The sequence below is a fragment of the Crinia signifera genome, chromosome 7, assembly GCF_055691185.1.
Source record: "Crinia signifera chromosome 7, ASM5569118v1, whole genome shotgun sequence".
In the NCBI taxonomy this organism is placed as follows: Eukaryota; Metazoa; Chordata; class Amphibia; order Anura; family Myobatrachidae; genus Crinia; species Crinia signifera.
Window position 1 is genome coordinate 60,820,399 of NC_139223.1, and position 22,629 is coordinate 60,843,027.

General features: G+C 48.3%; 3 protein-coding genes across 8 annotated transcripts in view; 1 reads left to right on the forward strand and 2 right to left on the reverse strand.

Annotated features, from left to right (window-relative positions):
* LOC146020224 (radial spoke head 10 homolog B-like) overlaps positions 1-9,006 on the reverse strand; it is a 50,193-nt gene extending 41,187 nt beyond the window's left edge. For 2 of the 4 annotated variants that reach the window (XR_014450745.1, XM_083153185.1), the window contains exons 1-6: positions 8,692-9,006; positions 8,133-8,378; positions 6,286-6,361; positions 6,140-6,208; positions 5,062-5,235; positions 4,847-4,932 (exon numbers count right to left, since the gene is read on the reverse strand). Coding sequence is in view for 3 of the 4 variants with exons in the window: in XM_083153185.1 (XP_083009311.1) it covers positions 4,847-4,932; positions 5,062-5,235; positions 6,140-6,208; positions 6,286-6,361; positions 8,133-8,368 (641 nt within the window). In the remaining variant the exon portion in view is untranslated. Of the gene's footprint in view, positions 1-4,846; positions 4,933-5,061; positions 5,236-6,139; positions 6,209-6,285; positions 6,362-8,132; positions 8,379-8,537; positions 8,663-8,691 lie in introns of those variants that run through there. The other 2 variants (XM_083153183.1, XM_083153184.1) reach the window with 2 other exon arrangements.
* LOC146020225 (tudor and KH domain-containing protein-like) lies at positions 8,843-18,317 on the forward strand. Of its 3 annotated transcripts, none has more exons than XM_083153187.1 (11): positions 8,843-9,201; positions 10,169-10,314; positions 10,414-10,528; positions 10,898-11,061; positions 12,444-12,616; positions 12,847-12,911; positions 13,009-13,160; positions 13,518-13,622; positions 13,710-13,785; positions 15,404-15,994; positions 18,187-18,317. In XM_083153187.1, exons 1-11 carry the CDS (start codon positions 9,096-9,098, stop codon positions 18,222-18,224), a joined length of 1,731 nt encoding a protein of 576 aa, XP_083009313.1. In that variant the 5' UTR covers positions 8,843-9,095; the 3' UTR covers positions 18,225-18,317. The 3 variants fall into 3 exon arrangements, with proteins under 3 accessions (XP_083009313.1, XP_083009312.1, XP_083009315.1); XM_083153186.1 differs by having other exon boundaries at positions 8,844-9,201; positions 10,414-10,651; XM_083153189.1 differs by lacking the exon at positions 15,404-15,994 and having other exon boundaries at positions 8,848-9,201; positions 10,414-10,651.
* A 2-nt stretch (positions 18,318-18,319) lies between these two features.
* LOC146021191 (ornithine decarboxylase antizyme 1-like) overlaps positions 18,320-22,629 on the reverse strand; it is a 93,106-nt gene continuing 88,796 nt past the window's right edge. Inside the window, exons 4-7 of the mRNA XM_083154989.1 lie at positions 20,277-20,395; positions 19,281-19,450; positions 18,634-18,719; positions 18,320-18,495 (exon numbers count right to left, since the gene is read on the reverse strand). Coding sequence (XP_083011115.1) covers positions 18,344-18,495; positions 18,634-18,719; positions 19,281-19,450; positions 20,277-20,395 — 527 coding nt within the window. The 3' untranslated portion in view covers positions 18,320-18,343. The remainder of the gene's footprint in view (positions 18,496-18,633; positions 18,720-19,280; positions 19,451-20,276; positions 20,396-22,629) is intronic.

The following is a 22,629-nucleotide window of genomic DNA, read 5'->3' on the forward strand; positions in this document are numbered from 1 at the left end:
CATTGGCAGATAGGTGAAGCTGCAGCACTAACCCACTCCCATGCACAAAACCTTTAGCTAAAAAAAAAAAACAACCACGGGGGGCCCCAACTAGAGGGGGCCCAGGGCCACTTTGTGCCCCCATTACAATCCGACCCTGGGCGGTAGGCAATGTAACAAAGCAATGAGGAAAGCAGGTCAGATGCTTGATGTCGGGAAAAGAACTGGTAGCAGAGAGTAATAATGCCACTATATAGGTCATCTAGAATACTGTGTATAGTTTGGGGGACATATCTCCAAAGAGATTAATACATAAGAGATGGCTCATAGAAGGGAAAGTAAAACTGTACATGGCCTACATTACAAAACTTACCATTAAATACTAAATGATCTCAATAGGTCAGTCTGGAGCAAAGAAGGGAAATGGGGGACATGAGACTTTCAAACATACCAACCACACCTTGATAAAGCTGGCAATCTGACCAGCGAAACGCGTCGTTGTTACCCAGGACCTGTGCCACTTTTAGGACCACATCTGCTAATTCTTCTGACAACCCGGTCCCCACATTGGATGTCCCAGGCTTCAAACTATTGGGAGTTATTGATTGGTCGTATCCTCGTGAGGTTTAAGATTGCTACTAACCCTCATCATATTGGACCGATCCCTCCAATGACATCTGGAATTCCTACTGCATATTGGATTCCCCTAAAGTGAGGTTTAAGATTGGTCCCAGCCACCACCCTCCGGGACCGATCCCTCCAACACTATCTAGAACTCCCTTGCCAATTGGACTCCACCCTATGGGACAGCTGCCTAGGTTCAATGCAGGTTTTTTACCAGATTTCTGGGTTCTTTTATTGATGTGCACATATTCCTGAGATTGTTATCTTAAAACTGTTATTATATTTTTTATTTTATAGTTATTTAATTGTGTATTAATAAAATTTTATATTCATTCATTTAGTTGTGTTTATCATTGGGAGCGCTGCCTTAACCATCCTTTTTCTATTTTTTTCTATAGAGGGACTAACCATCCCTCATTTGGCGGCTGCTATAAGAGGACAACTCCTGATAAAGCGCTCACGTCGGTTAATATTCTTTTTTCAGACTTTCAAACATATCAAGGGTTATAACAAGGTCCAGGCGGGAGGCATTCTTCAATGAAGAGAAGTATTACACGAGGAGATGCACTGACACTGGAGGGAGGGAGGTTCAGGGGAAATCTGAGGAAGAATTACTTCACAGTAAGAGTAGTGGACAAGTGGAATAGCCTCCCACTAGTGGTGGTAGAGGCTAAGACAGTATAGCAGTAGATGCTTTGGAAAGACATAACAATATCTGATTCCTTACAAATCCAATTATGGGGGTTATTCTGGTTGACACACAAAACTGCATGTCATCTATGCGCCGCCTGCACGAACACCCGGGGCGTTATGGTGAATATCCCCGCACGCATGCGAATGGATATTTAGCATAAACATCCATTCTCAGCCTTGCATGGTGTTCTAGATCTGCGGACTCCCTGTACAGGAAGAGGGTGGGCAGCTGACATCTGCTGATGCCAGCTGCCAGCCCCCCCCCCAACGGCGCATTTACATGGGAACAACCAGCGTTTTCATGGGGATGGCAATGAAATGCTGGGCATTCCCATGGGGGCAACAGCTCGTCGCCACCCCACGGCCAAACTGCTAGGTGCGAACGGGCCAGCGAATAAGCAATTTGCCGCATCCTCTCACACAAAGCGGCTGCACACGGGCATAAAACTTTATGTGCATGCGCCCGTTTCTGACCATTGCTCCCCTGTGCGAACGTATTTACATGGGAACGACAAAGCATTTTAAGTGTTGCTCAGTTCGGCAGCACACAGCCGGCGATGCTGACATTACTGTTATGTTAATAATTAGTTAAAGAAACGCAGAAATATATACAACAGCATACAGCTCCTGATATCCCCCATAACAGCGGAGATCACCAGGAAACTGCGCTAATAAGTAACTTACTGGTGGTGAAGAAACATAGATATGATTGGGAGCAGCTGCTGTCTTTCCCTGTAAACATTCATGTCACCAGTGCATGTAGGGGCGTAGGGATTCAAATACAAAATATAGCCATAACAAGGATGAGGGCGAAGGAAATAACTCCATACTATGCTATAATGCATGACGTGATTAGGGATACCACCAACAGGCCCACTTACTAAGACATAGGGCAAGTATTCTATCACAGTGATAAAACTGTATACTGCCCTGATGTATTTATTATGTCAGCAGAAAAATACAGGTGGGAATGAGTATGACTTTACATACTGTACCACTTCAATAGGTCAGTCAGAGGCGTATATACATATATATATATATATATGTTACAAGGAACCCCATACACTGGACAAGATGACGTCTTGGTCTTTATTTTGTAGCAGGTTAACAGCATATCAAGTAAACAGCATAGGCAAGCACGGGTACAGCATTGCAGCATACTGGTGTCACAGCATAGTTCAAACTCCTCACAATGGGCCTTATTCTGATCGGTGCGGATATTCCCGCATGCGGACGGATCGCCGATGTTGATCGTCTGCGCATGTGCAGAGGTCACTCTGCGCATGTGCAGGCGATTTCGCCGCACGGATTCTTTATACGCCGCACAGGGGGCGTAGAGGGGCGTGAGGGGCTACTTAGCCTCATTACCCTATGCATACGCCCCGCGTTTCATGGGCGTTCCCATGCAAACGCGGGGCGTATGCATGGTAATGAGGCCGTGACGCGTGGGTACGGGGCGGGCATCTGACATCGCCGGATGTCAGCTGCCCGCCCCCATACATGATTTCACACGGACAAGTGTCCGTGTGGTCTTGTGTTGCGGGACCTGGTGGAGCGTGCGGCCCTGCATTCGATGTTCGGCGACCATCGAATGCAGGGGCTGCTCCCAAGACGGAGGAGGCGTATCCCCGTCCAATTTCATGCGGATCGCCACATATCCGCGTATGGACGGCAGGTGGCGATCCGTATGGAAGGCGGGGATTCGCCTGCACGGTTGCGGCCGCATATTCTGATCGGGCCGCACCGATCAGAATAAGGCCCAATGTTCCATTGGTCCCTACCGTAGCCCACACCCCCAGCGGCTATTCCACCATAAGGGACATTGACAATCTGCCCTGAAAACACTCATATCAGGAAAGCACAGGTGCTGCTAATCAACCCAAACCTGATCACATAAGTTTTCATGCCGCTACTGCTGTTACTCTAAAACCTTAATGTGGAGGTATACTGTCCCTGCCACCCTATATATACACGTGCGCGCACACACAATGTGGCAAAGACAGCATATCTCCACATGAGAGTAATGTGGGGGATCCAGACCAGGTTTTGGAGTAGTAGCAGAAACAGGGTTGTGTAATCAGCAGCACCTGTGATCTCCTGATATAAGTGTTTCCAGGGCAAAGGGTAAATGCTCTTAATGGTGAATTAGCTGCCCAAGCGATAGGCCTGGGTGTGGGCTATGGTAGGGACCACTGGACCATTTGCAAGAGTCTGTTATATGCTGTGATTACCTGTATACTGCTGCCTGTAACAACGCTTGCCTGTGGAATCTATTGCTATTTCAAGGCTGTGGGGTACACAGCATTTTTTCTCTCCACCTCTATTTCTGTCAGTTATTCTAGTCAATAAATCTATGGTTATTTGAAGTTCTGCCCAGCGTGCGCAAATGGGAGGTCCGACTGGAGGCTCAACCCCCTACTATGTCTTCTGGGATCCAACGTTACCACTTTATGAAGTTTTCTTCCAAATTCATCCAAAGAAAACCCAGCAGAGGCTCCATAGGTACACTCTGCTCAGTGCATTCTAATATGAGGTCTGACAAGGACCCTGACCCACTAGTATGTCTTCTGGGTTCCAATGTTACCACACATGCTTCCTGGGTCAATGTTCTTCCAGACACATTCCGCCCTTAGGTCCATCTGGGACCCCAACCCCCCTAAAACCTTGCCAGGATCCAACGGGACCACCTTGTGTTGGTTTCACTTTAATGGGCAGCACGGATGGTGTAGTGGTTAGTATTACTGCCTCACAGCGCTGAGGTCATGGGTTCAATTCCCACCATGGCCCTAACTGTGCGGAGTTTATATATTCTCCCTGTGTTTGCGTGGGTATCCTCCGGGTACTCTGGTTTCTTCCCATAATCCAAAAAATATACTGGTAGGTTAATTGGCTCCTAAAAAAATTAATCTAGAATGTCAGTGTGTGCGAGTACATGTGGTAGGGAACATAGATTGTAAGCTCCACTGGGGCAGGGAATGTTTAAAAGCACTGCAGAAAAACTGTAAATAAATAATAAAATCCACTATGCAGAAATACAATCATGAAAACACGGTAAGTAAGGACATATTTGTGGGTTGAAGGCAGCATTTTAAGTTTCAGTTAAAAAATGTTTTAATAAAAATAAAATGCTCAGAAACGTAAGTGATGTGTAATATAGTCCTAGGAGTCTGTTGTCAGAAACTAGTCAGGATAGCACCACATAGAGTACGTACCAGATAGCACCACATAGAGTACGTACCAGGTAGCACCACATAGAGTACGTACCAGATAGCACCACATAGAGTACGTACCAGATAGCACCACATAGAGTACGTACCAGATAGCACCACATAGAGTACGTACCAGATAGCACCACATAGAGTACGTACCAGATAGCACCACATAGAGTACGTACCAGGTAGCACCACATAGAGTACGTACCAGATAGCACCACATAGAGTACGTACCAGGTAGCACCACATAGAGTACGTACCAGATAGCACCACATAGAGTACGTACCAGATAGCACCACATAGAGTATGTACCAGATAGCACCACATAGAGTACGTACCACTGCACTCCCCATCCTTCCTTGGTCTTATGTTTCCACTCCCCCTCATACCACGATGTTTTTTTGGCATTGTAGAAGATGGTACCCTGCAATGATATGTCGTGTTATAGGCAAGAATATCCATCCACATTGCCTGCCAACCTAATAAAGCCTCATTATATATTTTACTAATTAGATTATTTTTTATTCATAAAGTAGACAAAGTTACAATGTACCTTTCCATGTCTTATGCCCTTGTACCATTCTCCTACATATGAAACATTGTGATCACTAGCCACATAGATGCCAGTGCCATGTCTGAGTCCCTTATACACCTGACCTTCATAGCGACTGCCGTTTGGCCATGTATATACACCATATCCCATTGGACAGTTCATGGAAAATTCTCCCTGGAGCCAAAAGAATCAAATAGAAAGAAACATATTAGATTGACTTCGAATTCCAGTTTACCATGTATTCCTCAATTACTATGGGAAACCATTATTCATATAAATGGTCAACATTTAAATTAACGCATCATAGCCAATGTTCTGAATATAACTAACATTTCTAATAAATTATTCAGTAGACAAGTCAATTGTGAACAAATATTTTAGAGAGTACACGCAACACCCTTCTGTTACACACCAGACCTCTTCCATTGTGCCAAGAATTGCGCCAATCAGAGTGGGTGGTCGTGACACAGCCCAGTCCAGTCCTTTTTGTTGGCTGTGGGCCTTACACAAAGAATACAGTTCGTGCCAGTGTTTGGAATGGCATTGCAGCTCTGCCTTCATTCCCTAAGCTACCACTATGTCATCCCAGTGGTAAGGGCTGGGATATTTTATTTACAATGGACTATAGTTGACCTTTACTAGTTCTAATGCAGTTCTCATTGAGTTTTATACATTGGCCAGCCAGCGCATTACTGTGGTATAAGGCTAGAACTGCTCTTAACCGCTATGGGGGAAATATAAGTGTTGTTTACACCGATGGATGCTAGATGGCTACCAACGAAGCAACTCAAGTTTATGTTGTTCCATTTTTTAGCAGGTTGTTAACTAGAAGAGAGAGAGGTCAGACTATGTATGAGACCGAGGGGGTACTCAATCCCAGATTCCAACTGTTGGGATGGAATTATTGTTGTTTGGGTAACTAACCATCTTCATTACAATTGAATGCTGGTTCATTAGTTTTTTCATGAAGTGAGGAGCTAAGTGCTTCTATATCTGTATATATCTCTTAGATAGTAAAAAGCTAGAACTCAAATACAGAATAAAATATTTAAACTATCAAAAGATCACAGGTTTTTACCTCATACTTCAGCCCATCTGTCCAAGTGTATGTTCCTTTTCCATGTATAAAGCCTTCAGAAAACATGCCCTGGAAATGAGGAATCGATTACACAGATTTTCTAGGCAAATACATGGAAATAAAATAATATATGCAAATAAACTCACTCTGTAAACATTTCCATCTTTGTAATAAGCAACACCTTCCCCTTCATATAAGCCATTCACCAATTCCCCTTCATACCTACAAATCAAGAGAGAAACCCATTAACAAGGAAACGTAATGTACACTAGGAAATATAGACAATACTGCTGCTATGTGCGCATCGTTAAGGAATGGGTTGTGTGCGTTAGCCACTATGCAGAAAACAAAACGCTACTCCATTCCTTATACCAGGCATGTCCAAACTGTGGCCCTCCAGCTTTTGTGAAACTACACATCCCAGGATGCCTTGCCATAGTTTTAGCATTCCCTAATAGCAAAACTGTGGTAAGGCATGATGGGAATTGTAATTTCACAACAGCTGGAGGGCCATAGTTTGAACATTCCTGCATTATACAAATGGCCATAAGCATTTGAATATAAGCTGTATGCACTGTAAAGACAAATGTTCATTTACAGTGGATTGGATCAGTCAACACGGTCAAAACTACTTTTGCAAGAAAAAGAAATGTTCCAAACAAAATAAAAATAGATCCTAAATGATGCAGCTTTGGGCACCTGCCTTTAGTGAACCCATCAGAGCCACAGCCCTACGGTCAGTTCCAGTTTTGGACCTAACTCTGGAGGTGATTCAGCATGGTTCGGTAAGCAGCGTAAATTTGCTGCTTATGGAGAACTGAAACGCCGCCCGCTGGGCAAGCGAGCGACCACCCCCCTCCCCCACCACCACCACCTCGTGAATGTCTGCCCTGACACATCCATTCATGGGCATTTGGGCAAAAAAGTAATTCAGTGGTCATCGACCATCAGATAAGTCAGTCTGATCTGTCTTTTATCTTCCCCGGAGATGGCTGAACAGGGGGCGCCAGCTGCCCGGCCCATGCAGGCTTTGACCCGTTTGCATGGCAACCCCAGCGTTTTTTTCTGGGCACACCCACTGTTTTTGTAGGTAAAAACAGTGGGCATTCCCATGTGCCAGCCCCCTGTCTGCCCACCGCCCCCCCCCCCCCCCCCCTTGTGCGAATGCCTTGCCGTCTATGATAGTCACTGAAGGCGTTCGTACATCGGCCCATACCCATGTGCAGAGCCGTACCATCAGTCCCTGGTGCGAATATGCTGGGGATTGATCCATGTTGAATCAGGCCCTCTATACGTCTATCCTAATACTGTCCAATCGGCCTCTACTCCGAAGTTTGGAAACTGGTCTGTATTGAGAAGTTGCTATACTAACTTTTAATTCTCTCTCATAATAGCATCTAGATCAATATTTGTAAATATATAAGTTTCTGATGGTCACAATGGTGTCTCATTAAGACACATTTTATGATAACCCCTCTCCAGTTTACCAAGTTGGATGGGTGTGCTTAAGAAAGCATGATAAAACATGTCTCCTCTTTAGGACAAGTCTTGAATAATTCCATTTCAGATTTCGAAATGTAGCACGTTATGCAAAGAAGTATTTTATAAGACAACTGAGGAATCTTCCACCATGGGTGTGAGTTTGAAGAATAAAAGCAGAAAAAAAAGGTTTTAAATGACCTATTGATGCACAAAACCTACTAATATGAAATTAAATATCAGGCACATTTCTTCTGCGAATTTATAGATGTAATGTACAGAAAATATAGCTGGGCAAGTGGACATTCCAACTCCAGATGTGGATGCATCCGGTTTATGAATCAATGTAAATAATAATTAATATATGCTGGTTGTTCAATAAAACAGAAGGACCTTTTAAATAACCCTTTATATAAAAAGCACCTACAAATATGCATAAATGATGATGATGTGATAGGGACTATAGAATAATTACAAGTACTTATTTATAATCAATATAAATGTGTGCACTTACTTCTGAACAATGAGCTGATTCAGCACTGGTTCCTCTAAAGACTCTGTAGCCACAAATGTGACCAGAGGCTTCTCCTCTATCACAGGTTCTGTAAAAGGAGTCATGATAATGGATGGCGAAGCTGGTTCTTCAGTAGAGATTACAGACACAGATGACAATTTGGAGCTGGTATCCTCACAGAATTCCCCTGTCATCTTATCTGTCTTCTTTGCATCTTTTTTCTTAGATTTCCCCATATCCAGAGCTCTTATGTAACAAAAAAGTCACAAAACAATATTTACAAATCACTTGAAACCCATTACTGTAACCATAAACAACAGATGTTGTAGCAGTAATACATTAAGGGCACCATTACAAGTTATTACAAATCTCGACACAATTATAACATATGGGGTTGTATCAGACCTTCTGAAGAGATCAGATAAGGTTGCACGTAGCTTCTAGCTATCACTTATCTAGTACATTCTAAAATAATACAACAGATTGACTGCTCTGATTATCAGACTTGATTCCCGTCCCCTTTGTTGTGTGAATAACCAGCAATAACAACTTTCATTACCATTAAACTCTCCTAGTTGAAAAACTTAAAAAAAGTTCAGCGTCCCGGAAATGTCACCGTTACCTAGGCAACAACTGCCCATGTGATGCTTTTTCACCTATGGCGTCCGTTTCGCCATATTGTGGCTGGCGTACGTCAAAATAATCCGTCAGTGTTTTCCTTGGTTGTCCGGCTGGCGAACGTCACTTCTGTGGTAGTGGTCGCTCTGGCCAGCTCTGCGCGTTGTCTATGGTGCGCTGTGGAAGTTGCTTGCTGGATGACCGTAATAGCGGGGTCGGGTTGTGTTGGCTGCTGGTAGTAGATCCACACTCCCCCCCCCCCCCCCGACCTGCACTAATTTTGTGCAGTTGGAGCTGGACTGAAGCCTGTGGCCCTCGGGGTGCCCCCCCCCCCCCCCTCCTCCCATGTCTGAGAGCCAGGGACCCCTATTTCCCAGTCAGGCTATCATGAAGAAGGGCGAGAAGATCCCCATTTTTGACTACCCAGATGAGTCCGAAATGGAGTTAGACGGTGAGTCCTTGCAGAGTAGTTATTGCACAGCAATGTGCCGTATGGTCGCTGCAGAGGAATTGTGACTGCTGGGCCCGCAGCCAGCACAGGGAGGTGTATGGGGTGACAGGTTGGACCTGGTGGTGGACAGCTGTTAGGGCAGTGGAGTGGTAATAATATTACAGTGTTATTCATAAGTGGTGATCTATGTATGTATGTATGTATGTATGTATGTATGTATGTATGTATGTATGGGGATGGCACGGTACATTCAGCACTGCTTTATATACATTATAATCATAGGCGAATCTAGGGGGTGGTCCGGCGCGTTCTCCGACCTTTTCATACCCCCACAATCCACGTCGGCGTGGAGTTGATTTTAGATAGTGTGGCGAGTGCAGCGAGCCACCGAGCCCGAAGCGTGGCGAGCAGACGCGGATTACTTACCATTTATTCCGCGTCCGCTCGCCACACTATATAGAATCAACTCCACACCGACGTGGATAGTGGGGGTATGAAAAGGTCGGAGGACGTGTGCCGCCCCTCGCGCGCTCGCTGTGTTGGTACTGGGGTGGCGTTAACAATGGGGGGGCATTTCACATAGTCATCACCCATCAGAGTGGGTGTACAATCGGGTCTGTGGGTGCATTTAACATAGGAATCAGGCATCAGGGTGCCTGTACAATTATAATGGCATGCGATGCAACACGATATTAAAATTGTATAGTCGGTCCTGGAAACCCTCAATTGGGTCCCATCGCATGCCTTTGCATACCTTAATTAGTGGTATGCGATGAGTGCCCGGATAATACACAAGTACCCTTTTTTCTTGTAAATTACATTAGATAAGTACCTTCTATGCCGTACCCTCACAAATGCCTACCTCATTTTCAAAGTCTCTCTGGAGGGAAGAGACGTATGGCCGCCGCACATAGGAGGTCCTTCTTGCTTCCTGCCAGCATACATAATTAGGTTATTTCCTCTACAGGACAAGGTGGAGATCGGATTCGGAAGATCAGTAAAACCTCTGGAGCCAAGATCCAGTGTGAAGAGAAACCGGTGACCAGCGATACAGCGGCAGTGACCAGGCGCATCACTGTAACCGGGTCTCCGGAGCAGGTGGAGGCAGCCAAGGTGCTTGTGATGCTGTCTTAGTGGCTGTGGCAGTTACGGTGTTACCCCCATGGTTATCCCCTGCCTCTTCTCTCTCTGTTCCCCTTTCCCAGACAACAGACCCTCCTCCAGAAAGCATCGGAAGAAGTCACCATCCAGCAAGGAGCGAATTCCAACACTTTCCGCTGTAGCAGGAAGGAGATTATTGCAGTGAAGAGAAAAGAGCAGCCCCCAGGTGAGGTGGGACAGAGCAGCCCCGGCTCTCAGTCAAGCCCCCAGACGGAGGACTCTGCAGGGGACAGTGCAGTCGGCAAAGATCACATTGCTGACTGCACTCACAATATTTGTAAATTTGAGGGTAAGGAGCTGGAAACCACCTGATCCTTAGACATTGGGCAATATGTGACCGCCTGCGAGGTGTGGGCTGTCCGGCAATCCTTTATAAAGCAAGGCCAGGTTGTTGTTGCCTTGTAAACTATTGCTGCTTTATAAATATGGGCAGACTCGCTTGTCGCAGGCTAATACATATTGTCCATGATGTCAGGGTACACAGGGTCTGAATGCACCCACCACCAGCCTGTTTATGCCTCCTCCTGTCCTTTAGTCCCCAGCCCAGATTTCAACTTCCATGCTGACGAGTATGTCAATGTCTACGTGTCGGCAGTGGAGAACCCGCAGCACTTTTGGATACAGATTCTGGGCTCTAGGTCATCCCAGCTGGACAAACTGACCACGGAGATGAGTGAGCACTACCAGAGGCAGACCCCGGTAAGGGCATGGTCCCATCTGGTAGGTGCATGGGCCGATCTGGGGACGTCACCGCTTTAGTGAGAGACAGGGGTATAGTAAACTTACTTTAATTACTATATGGTTGTTTTGGTTTTGTATACAACGTATGATATCTTCTGATCTTTTGCCATGTTGTATAGTGTGTGTGTGTGTATATATATATAAGATAGTGTGTGTCCAGGAGAGCAAGGGAATTCAGTATCTTAACGTATACCATCGTTCCAATGTGTACATAACCTAAGGAGGGGGGTGGCTACTGGGACATGTAGACGGGAGGTCTATGAAGGAGGAGGTGGTTATGGGATGTGTAGAGGGGAGATCTGTGGTGGTCTATGAAGGAGGAGGTGGTTACGGGAGATGTGTAGAGGGGAGATCTGTGGTGGTCTATGAAGGAGAGGGGTGATTACGGGAGATGAGTAGAGGGGAGATCTGTGGTGGTCTATGAAGGAAGAGGTGGTTACGGGAGATGTGTAGAGGGGAGATCTGTGGTGGTCTATGAAGGAGGAGGTGGTTACGGGAGATGTGTAGAGGGGGAGATCGGTGGTGGTCTATGAAGGAAGAGGTGGTTACGGGAGATGTGTAGAGGGGAGATCTGTGGTGGTCTATGAAGGAGGAGGTGGTTACGGGAGATGTGTAGAGGGGGAGATCTGTGGTGGTCTATGAAGGAGGGGGTGGTTACGGGAGATGTGTAGAGGGGGAGATCTGTGGTGGTCTATGAAGGAGGAGGTGGTTACGGGAGATGTGTAGAGGGGAGATCTGTGATGGTCTATGAAGGAGGAGGTGATTAAGGGAGATGTGTAGAGGGGAGATCTGTGGTGGTCTATGAAGGAGGGGGTGGTTAAGGGAGATGTGTAGAGGGGAGATCTGGGGTGGTTACGGGAGATGTGTAGAGGGGAGATCTTTGGTGGTCTATGAAGGAGAGGGGTGATTATGGGAGATGTGTAGAGGGGGAGATCTGTGGTGGTCTATGAAGGAGAGGGGTGGTTACGGGAGATGTGTAGAGGGGAGATCTGTGGTGGTCTATGAAGGAGGGGGTGCGTACGGGATGTGTAGATGGGAGATGTGTGGTGGTCTGTGAAGGCGAGGGGTGGTTACGGGATGTGTGGAGATGTGTGGTGTCTATGAAGGGGAGGGGTGGTTACTGGGGACATGTCCATGGTGAAGGAGGGAAAGGAGACTCCTAGGTCTGTAAAAGGACAGGAGAGCGGGTGGTAAAGGAGAATGGTGGACACTTTCTTGGTGGTCTGGGAGGTACTTTTGGACAGGAGGGGTGATTACGGAGAAGGGTGGACGTTCCTCTGGGGTCTGGGATGGACCGGAGAGATTAGTCGGTAAAGGACACTTTTTGTGTTTGTTGTCAGGGAGAGATGGCAAAGATTCAGGTTGGTGACATTGTGGCTGCCCAGTTCCACCAAGATCAGTTCTGGTACAGAGCGGAGGTACTGGGCTTTCTGGAGAATGGGAATGTGGATCTATACTATGTGGACTATGGTGATAATTGGGACACCCCACAAGAGACTCTCTTCCTTCTCAGGTGAGTGACCATGGCACCTGTTGGCCTGAGGACCAGTGTCTGATATACATGGCTCTTGCGGTTCTGTATTCTGTGCCAGTAAATGTAATGTATAGAATGTAATGACAGAGGAAGGTAATACGGAGAGCGTTGGCTTCTCTTGGGACTGGTAGGGATGTTGTACCTCGTATCCAGGTCATGTACATACGTGCTACACCTATGTCATCTTGCATGTACGCGTCTCTCCCCAGGAGTGATTTCCTGAGCCTCCCGTTCCAGGCAGTGGAATGCGGCCTCTCCGAAGTTTCCCCCGCAGGTGCGTCATGCAGGACTGGACTTTTGAAACGGTTTCAGAAGCTTTATTGCAACGTCCAAGTAACTAATTCTCAATCATGAACTTCTCTCTCCAACAGGAGGAACATGGTCGGACGCAGCACTGAGCGCCTTTGACGTCTTGTCGCACTGTGCTCAATGGAAGGTTTTGCAGGCAAAAATCTCTAGTTTCCCCTCCCCTGGGATCTCCCGCTACTACCAGATCCGGCTGTATGATCCCTTCACCGAACCGGTGCGTCTGAGAAGCCCTTCCCCCTGTACTACCTGTGCCCTCCCCTACACTTCTGTTCCTTTTTACACCTGTAATATTCAGTGTTGGTCTGCTCCCCCTCCATTTCCATACAGTACACCCCCCCCTCCCCCTTCCCACCCACACAGCACTGCTCCCTCCCTTTGGTGCCTTAAAGCATATTGACTACTGTTACCCAGCCTATGAGCCATATTAATGTTTCATTAGTTCAGATGCATTTTTGGGTGATGTGTGGTCCCCTCTGAACACCAGCTGTTCCTCTACCAACCTCTGGGGGGCAGTGCTGTCACCTGAGTATGGCAATGTCACTGTTCATACTCTCTCACCACCATATAACAGATGCTAGACATCGGCAAGGAGCTGATTTGCCGAGGCTTTGCGGTGGAGAGCAGGGTGAGTCCCCAGAGAGTGGATGAAGACGAGTCCCTGGTGTCGCGTCTCATGGTGAGTAACCGAACCTGGCTTGCACTTAAACCATACGGCAAGGAGTTTCCGAGTTTCCGGACATGACTTCTCGTACTGTCCCTGCAGGAGGAAGTCGCCAACTTGTCCCTTGACCCGGCAGCTTGCAGTTTCGCCAGCCGGCAGGAGAATCTCCTTGTGTCCGGTAAGTGACAGTCTCTCCTCACACTGACCTATATCGTGCACTGGTGATTTATTACTGTCATGGGGTCGGTATTGGAATTATGGCTGTTCTGGGATGTTAGCTGCCCCCACTCCTGCAGTCAGTGAGTACGCTGTGAAGCCACGTGCACCTCTCTGCCCCACACTTCCACCGATTACCTGCTCTGACACAGGAGAAGCTGGACATGGCAGCAGTGACGCTGAGTTAGCGAGTGTCGGCTTTACCGCTGCCTAGTGGTAACGAGTGCAGGTGATGGCCACAATGCTTTGGTTCCCCAGATAGGAGCGAGAAGCTTCTATCATGTGTTTTATTTCTCCTGTGTTGGCACAACTTGGGTGGGTGGGAGGCCGGTTATGTTCCGGGGCACCTAGAGTTGGTTTTCTTCTATATATTGTGACCTACATGCTGACAACCCTACCCGCCTAGGAGAATAAGGAGAGAAAAGAATTTGTAATGGTGTGGTGCACCAACAAGAAATTACATACATACAACTTAGCTTTTATTAATTTATGTTTAGAAGCAAGTGAAAAATTATTAAAAAACACAGATGGACAAACAAAAGACAATGAAGTGTGTTAAAAACTTAGCACGTGCGGGCGTGTTGTGTGTGTTTAAACCGTACGTATATATAGTCCACTGTCAGACAGGCTCCTGTTTTAATTCAATCTGGGAATTTATAAGATTCCCTTGAACAGAATCTTATAAATTCCCAGATTGAATTAAAACAGGAGCCTGTCTGACAGTGGACTATATATACGTACGGTTTAAACACACACAACACGCCCGCACGTGCTAAGTTTTTAACACACTTCATTGTCTTTTGTTTGTCCATCTGTGTTTTTTAATAATTTTTCACTTGCTTCTAAACATAAATTAATAAAAGCCAGGTTTTATGTATGTAATTTCGGTACTTATGTAGTATCTGGGCGTCCGATTTAGAAATCGGATCGCATCGCATCGTATTGCATCGCATGCGACCAAATCGTATGCGATGCGATGGTCAAGATTTTTCCATAGGATTCAATGTTAAAATTGTCTGAGTCCATTTTAACATAGAATTCAATGGGAAAAAGGGGTCCTTTTCCTTTCCCCACTATCCAAGTGGGCATGGAGTTGGATATAAACCTGTGGCGAGCGTAGCAAGCCACCGAGCCCGAAGCGTGGCGAGCGTAGCGAGCCCCGCGAGGGGACACAGAATACTTTTTAAGAAATATGCGGCCCCTCGCGGGGCTCGCTTCGCTCGCCACGCTTCGGGCTCGGTGGCTCGCTACGCTATATAAAATCAACTCTATGCCCACTTGGATAGTGGGGAAATGAACAGGACCTTCTTAACATTGAATCCTATGCAAAATCGCATCGAATCGCATCGCATCTGATTGTATGCCTTAAGATAAGGCATACAATCACAAAATCGGCAGCCCAGATACTACATAAGTACCGTAATTTCTTTTTGGTGCACCACACCATTACAAATTATTTTCTCTCCTTGAATAAAATACATTTGTCAGTGGTAGCACACCCCTATAGCACATCTTCCTACTACAATCCACGAGTCTTGTGCAATTACACCCAACCTGTATATAACCTACCCGCTTGCCAGGGGAGTCTACAGAGATAATGCGAGCAGATGCAGACCCCAGTCCAGAGCACCAACTGGCCCCCATCTCCTCCCCGCCATACTGTCTGGAGTCTGTAGGAGAAGGGGAGAGCTTGGAGCAGAGCATGGCTAACATCCAGCTGAGCAGCAGTGGCCAATCCACCACCTCCTCCAGCCTGTCAAGTGACTCCTCAGACCAGAACACCAGCAGCTGTGGTTCCTCCTCCACCACATCCTCCTCCACCTGCACAGCCTCCAAGGAGCTGAGCCTTGTGTCTTCATCCTGTGAGGACAGCAGTGTCTACTCCCCACGTGGCTGCTTCTATTATATGACGGATGTAGTGTCCACCAGCTCCTCCAGCCTGTCAGGTGACTCCTCAGACCAGACCTCCACCACCACAGCCTCCGAGGAGCTGAACCTTGTGTCTTCATCCTGTAAGGACAGCAGTGTTTACTCCCCACGTGGCTGCTTCTATTATATGAAGGATGAAGTGTCCACCAGCTCCTCAGGGGACGTCATCATCATAAGCTCAGACAGTGAGGATGAGGCAGGCCAAGCGCAGCCGGAGGCCAGGAAGAGGCTGAACGACTCTGGTATGAGGTTTGACTGCTGTCCCACTTTCATGTACTAAAAGCCAGGTGAAGGGAGCACTCACATGAGGGTCTGACGTCTTTGGTGTCCTTTGTTGGTGGCAGCTTCATCTCACTACTGTACAAGCCTGTTGGTGGGTCACTGGTCAGGGCTGATGAGAAATGTGTGGCAGGAGATTGCTGTCTCTCCTCCTCCTCCCCCTGCCACAACAGGGTAATTACACCCCTGTCACACCTGGGTAATTACACCGCTGTCTCTCCTCCTCCTCCTGCCACAACAGGGTAATTACACCGCTGTCTCTCCTCCTCCTCCTGCCACAACAGGATAATTACACCGCTGTCTCCTCCTCCCCCCTGCCACAACAGGGTAATTACACCCCTGTCACACCTGGGTAATTACACCGCTGTCTCTCCTCCTCCTCCTGCCACAACAGGTAATTACACCGCTGTCTCTCCTCCTCCTCCTGCCACAACAGGATAATTACACCGCTGTCTCCTCCTCCCCCCTGCCACAACAGGGTAATTACTCCGCTGTGTCTCCTCCTCCCCCCTGCCACAACAGGGTAATTACACCGCTGTCTCTCCTCCTCCCTGCCACACCTGGGTAATTACACCGCTGTCTCTCCTCCTCCTCCTGCCACAACAGGATAATTACACCGCTGTCTCCTCCTCCCCCCTGCCACAACAGGGTAATTACACCGCTGTGTCTCCTCCTCCCCCCTGCCACAACAGGGTAATTACACTGCTGTCTCTCCTCCTCCTCCTGCCACAACAGGATAATTACACCGCTGTGTCTCCTCCTCCTCCTGCCGCACCTGGGTAATTACACCGCTGTCTCCCCTCCTGCCGCACCTGGGTCATTACACCACTGTCTCTGCCGCACCTTGGTCATTACACCGCTGTCTCCCCTCCTCCTCCCCCTGCCGCACCTGGGTAATTACACTGCTGTCTCCCCTCCTCCTGCCACACCTGGGTAATTACACCGCGCCTCCCCTCCTCCTGCCACACCTGGGTAATTACACCGCCCTCTCCCCTCCTCCTGCCACACCTGGGTAATTACACCGCCCTCTCCCCCTCCTCCTGCCACACCTGGGTAATTACACCGCTGTCTCTCCTCCTCCTCCTCCCTGCCACACCTGGGTAATTACACCGCTGTGTCTCCTCCTCCTCCTGCCACAACAGGGTAATTACACCGCTGTGTCTCCTCCTCCCCCTGCCACAACAGGGTAATTACACCGCTGTGTCTCCTCCTCCCCCCTGCCACAACAGGGTAATTACACCGCTGTGTCTCCTCCTGCCACAACAGGGTAATTACACCGCTGTCTCCTCCTCCTGCCGCACCTGGGTAATTACACCGCTGTCTCCTCCTCCTGCCGCACCTGGGTAATTACACCGCTGTCTCCCTCCTGCCGCACCTGGGTTATTACACCACTGTCTCTGCCGCACCTTGGACATTACACCGCTGTCCTCCCCTCCTCCTGCCACACCTGGGTAATTACACCGCTGTCTCCCCTCCTCCTGCTGCCACACCTGGGTAATTACACCGCTGTCTCCCCTCCTCCTGCCACACCTGGGTAATTACACCGCCCTCTCCCCTCCTCCTGCCACACCTGGGTAATTACACCGCCCTCTCTCCTCCTCCTGCCACACCTGGGTAATTACACCGCCCTCTCCCCTCCTCCTCCTGCCACACCTGGGTAATTACACCGCCCTCTCCCTTCCTCCTCCTGCCACACCTGGGTAATTACACCGCCCTCTCCCTTCCTCCTCCTGCCACACCTGGGTAATTACACCGCCCTCTCCCCTCCTCCTCCTGCCACACCTGGGTAATTACACCGCCCTCTCCCCTCCTCCTCCTGCCACACCTGGGTAATTACACCGCCCTCTCCCCTCCTCCTCCTGCCACACCTGGGTAATTACACTGCCCTCTCCCCTCCTCCTCCTGCCACACCTGGGTAATTACACCGCCCTCTCCCCTCCTCCTCCTGCCACACCTGGGTAATTACACCGCCCTCTCCCCTCCTCCTCCTGCCACACCTGGGTAATTACACCGCCCTCTCCCCTCCTCCTCCTGCCACACCTGGGTAATTACACCGCCCTCTCCCCTCCTCCTGCTGCCACACCTGGGTAATTACACAGCTGTCTCCCCTCCTTCTGCCACACCTGGGTAATTACACCACTGTCTCTCTCCCCAGATGTGATTTGGATTCCGTCCAGCAATGATGATCCATAGCCATCAGCCACCTGGCTCTACTTCACAGTTTCTCAGATGTATGTTTACCTGTTGTATATATTTTCTTGTTATTAAATGCTTCTGTTAACGCCAGGTTCTGGTTGATTGTGGTTTATTGATTATCGTTTTACTGACACATCTTTGTCCATGTCTGTCGCCAGTCTGTCAATGGTATACACCAAGAAGATGTGCTCAGCGCAGCTCGGAAGGAAGGGCTGATTGGGCCGCACTACTTCAAACCCCAGGTAGCTGAATGCCCGGAGCAGTTGACCTGTGAACAAAGGCACAGGGACAGTTACGCGCCAGTCACTTTATCACCCCATCACTATGCCCTGCCAGTCTGCCACCCACATGCCCCTGCCCTCTGACCCCCAGGATTAGATTGGTCACAGCCGGATCCCAGACTTACCTCTGTCTTTCTGCTTTTTGGGGATACCGACAAGAACCCAAATTACGTCCATCTTCCGTTCCACAAACTCCAGTGTGGCGGTGAGACTGGTGGGGGAGAGAAGCCAAGGGTGGTTATAAAACATCCAAGGAAATGTTGGTAGATGTATACATGATATCTGGTGGAGACTGGTCTCTTTACATGACATGGACGAGGGGCTCTGTACACGTCTGGTGTGTAGGGGAAGGTGGTCTGTGGGCACATCCTACATGTGTGTAGGGGAAGGTGGTCCGTGGGCCTGTCTGTGAGCAGGGAGGCAGCCTCTGATATGTGCAATGGCCTGGTTGTCTGAAGCTTCCCCCCCCCCCTGAACCCTCACCCCACCTGGTTGTCTGGAGCTTCCCCCCCCACCTGGGCCCTTACCTCACTTGGTTGGCTGGAGCTTCCCCCCCCACCTGGGCCCTTACCTCACTTGGTTGGCTGGAGCTTCCCCCCCCACCTGGGCCCTTGCGTCACCTGGTTGTCTGAAGCTCCCACCAAGAACCCTCACCTCTCCTGGTTGTCTGAAGCTCCCACCAAGAACCCTCACCTCTCCTGGTTGTTTTAAGCTCCCCCCGGGCCCTCGCCTCTCCTGGTTGTCTGAAGCTCCCACCCCCCAGAACTCTCACCTCTCCTGGTTGGCGTGCGCCCAGAGAATGGTTGCAGAGTCCAGCATCAGGTGGCGGTGTGTCAGCAGTCCGTGCCAGCTGACCGTGTCCTGTCCCCGGTTATACTGGAATTCCAGAAAGGCTGGTGCTGCGGAAAGGGATGAGTCTGCGAGCACCGAGAGGTTCCCAGCCTGTGGGGACAGCATCAGTGTTTATAGGTAACTATCCTCTATTACCGTGATGTTCCGGGTAGTGAGGGAGCTTGGAGGGTCTCTTCTAGTAATATCCGCCTGCACCCCCTGGCAATCAGCAGGTGCCGCTGTACTTCCCCTAGTTCCTCACTAGTAGCACTGGATTGTGATATGGATCACACACTGCTTCGTTACATGTAACCAGAGGGGCCACAGAGGGGAATACTGACCCATACATCCTCCACTATCTTACTGTCTGCCCAGGACCCATCCTTTCATATGGAAATGCTGTGCCTTCTGTAGCAGCCACACGTCACAGAAGCCAGGGACCAGCTGTGCCACCCTATTATAAGTGAGAGGACGCTCACATCTACACATCGAGTAATGGCACCGACCAGGCCCTGAGGACGGAGCGGAATCCCCAGAGACAACAATGTAACACTTATGAGCCTGACTACCTACGGGTCCCTGATGGGGTGGGCACACCATTGGCAGGATGACATCTGCGGTACCCAGGCAGCCCATGCGGAGGTCAGAGCCATCTTATTCACACTACAGGAGCCATGGTTCCGTGGTGTAATAGAGATGGCATTCATGCATCTGCTCATTGTCTCCGCATATCCCACAGGCTTCCCAGTGGCTGCTGTGTGTACCCTACGTGTCCATAACAATGTCACATTGTATACCTATCACCTTGCAGCATACGCTGTGTACAGATTTATCAGACATTGCGTCATATGTGCTCTATGGTTGCAGCGCTGGGTGTACCCCCTTATCCCCAAGGCAGAGCACCCCACCATTAGCCACAGAGGCCCAGGTTCCTTACCGCGTACAGCTGTGTGAGATGCGACTGTCTGGTCTCCACTCTCTGGTGCTGGCGCCTCAACTCAGGAATGCCAGGGGCAGCACTGGGCAGCATACACTGCAGGTGCCACAGACGACATGCTGTAGGGAGACAGGAAGGGAAGGCGGCGGTCATGGGAATGGTGCTGCAGAGCTAGCACTCTTCCTGAGTCCTACAGGAATTATAAAGCTGTATCTGGGCCTCGGGATGCAGTAATTGGGGATTCAAGCACTTAGAAAGGGTTTATACGCACTGTTACCCTAGCATAGTAATATACCCGGTGCTGTACCAGTCACATGCTTATTGCAGTCAGCATAGGGGTACGTGGTGTGGAAATACCACAGTACTCTGTCAGTGGGTCCCCTACTGGGTTACGTGGCACCTGGGGTGGTGGGACACATGCAGGGGTGACCTGGGGTAGTACCAGGTACAAATTATCTATAGACAATGTAATAGACAAAACCAGCGCTGGTGCCTGCCAGTCATTATCTATGTGGCCAAACAGAAGCGAGTCCTGACCCCACCACATTAACTGAGGTGTCACGTTCAGTCACCTGTTCTCAAACATTGATCTCCTTAAACACTGGACTGTAATGTATTGGAGTGAGCAACATCACAGGGGCCTGTGCAGACGAGGAACACGCCTACCAATGTGACGACGGATGTGATGTCAGCCATCATAATCCTCCCCCAAGTGGTGCAGACATGCCTGCATGTGCCAGACCAATCCCACACCACTGTTACCGCCCCATCACAACATATATAGTGGTCACAGCAAGACTCCAGACAAGGTGCCCATACACGGTACAATTGCTGGGTGCGATGAGATGCGCGCTCCCATCTCACAGCTCAGAATGTGCTGCACATACTATTTGTACAAGATCTCATCTCATTGTATAACGTATGTGATACCATCTAGTCCAAATTGCATACAATTATTGTACCGTGTATGAGCACCTTTAGTGTGGAAATCACTGAATAACGATATCTGCACCTGCCCTTGCATCCAGCCATACACACACACACACACACACACACACACACACACACACACACACACACATATTCCAAATGATCCGGCACTCCCAAACTTATGGGGTTCAGCTGCCTGGGTGCCCTTGTTAGAAATACACAAAGGAAGTGTGAACCCTTTTGCCTGACGACGGGGCTACGTGCTCCGAAACGTTGCAAATAAATGAAGTACTATTTATCCAGTCCTTGGAGTGCCGTGTGGTTGTGAGTGTTCCCCCCAGCAAGGGATTTACCCCCCCATCCAGCTTCATATATATATATATATATATATATATATATATATATATATATAATATAATATATATATATATAGATATATAGAGAGAGAGAGAGAGAGAGAGAGAGAGTCAGTCACCATACGCAGTAGCAGAGTTACATGGGGCATTGCAGATCACTGACACAGGTATATTGCGCTGTGTGGTGTATTGAGGCTGAAAGTACAATAACACAGGTGTATCGCACCTGATGAAGGGCTGTATGTATACCCTTACCTGTAGAACCAGTGTTGGGCAGGTAGTACAGAGAGGCGCTTGTGGGGAAAACTGGTGCTTTGAGCACAGAGTACAAAGATATTAATCCTTGTTCTAAGCCCAGCTGTCTGATACTTGTGATGTCATCACTGACCTAATCACAATCTGCCCTCTATGACATCACAAGCTGCACACTTGCATTCTAGAACCTGACAGCCAGACAATCAGTTGGAACAGACAGGCAGACAGGACAGTCATGTGTAGGTAAGCTGTGCTGTCCAATGTTTTCTTTTATTGGCAGTTAACACCAAAATCATGGTCCGAAGAAGGTAAGTGATACTTTTTCTAAATCCCCCTCTCAAGGATCAGCACTTTTTTGGCTTGAAAAAAACAAAAAAAGAACAAATTTAACAAAAAATAAGTGAAAAGAGACGAAAAATAAATGAAAAAAAAAAAAATATATATATATATATATAATTTAAAAAAAGAAAATATAAGAGAAAAGAAAAAAGAAGAGAAAGAAAAAAAATAAAAGCCGTTTTAAATTGAGAGGGAGGGGGATCCAAAAATTCCATTGTTGTGATTCAGTTGATATTTCTGTGGTAAGATGGTAGGTAAGTCACATAGTTTTTTCCATATATTTTGGGAGTTCCCATTGTGAGGTCAGTGATGACATCACAAGTATCAGACAGCTGGGCTTAGAACAAGGATTAATATCTTTGTACTCTGTGCTCAAAGCACCAGTTTTCCCCACAAGCGCCTCTCTGTACTACCTGCCCAACACTGGTTCTACAGGTAAGGGTTTACATACAGCCCTTCATCAGGTGCGATAA

Excerpts from the sequence above, each read along its gene's own strand:
- LOC146020225 (XM_083153186.1), top strand. The coding sequence starts at position 9,096 with ATGTCTGAGAGCCAGGGACCCCTATTTCCCAGTCAGGCTATCATGAAG. Across the intron at positions 10,315-10,413 it reads AGCAGGTGGAGGCAGCCAAG|ACCCTCCTCCAGAAAGCATC; the intron begins GTGCTTGTGATG and ends CCCAGACAACAG. Across the intron at positions 12,617-12,846 it reads GAGACTCTCTTCCTTCTCAG|GAGTGATTTCCTGAGCCTCC; the intron begins GTGAGTGACCAT and ends GTCTCTCCCCAG.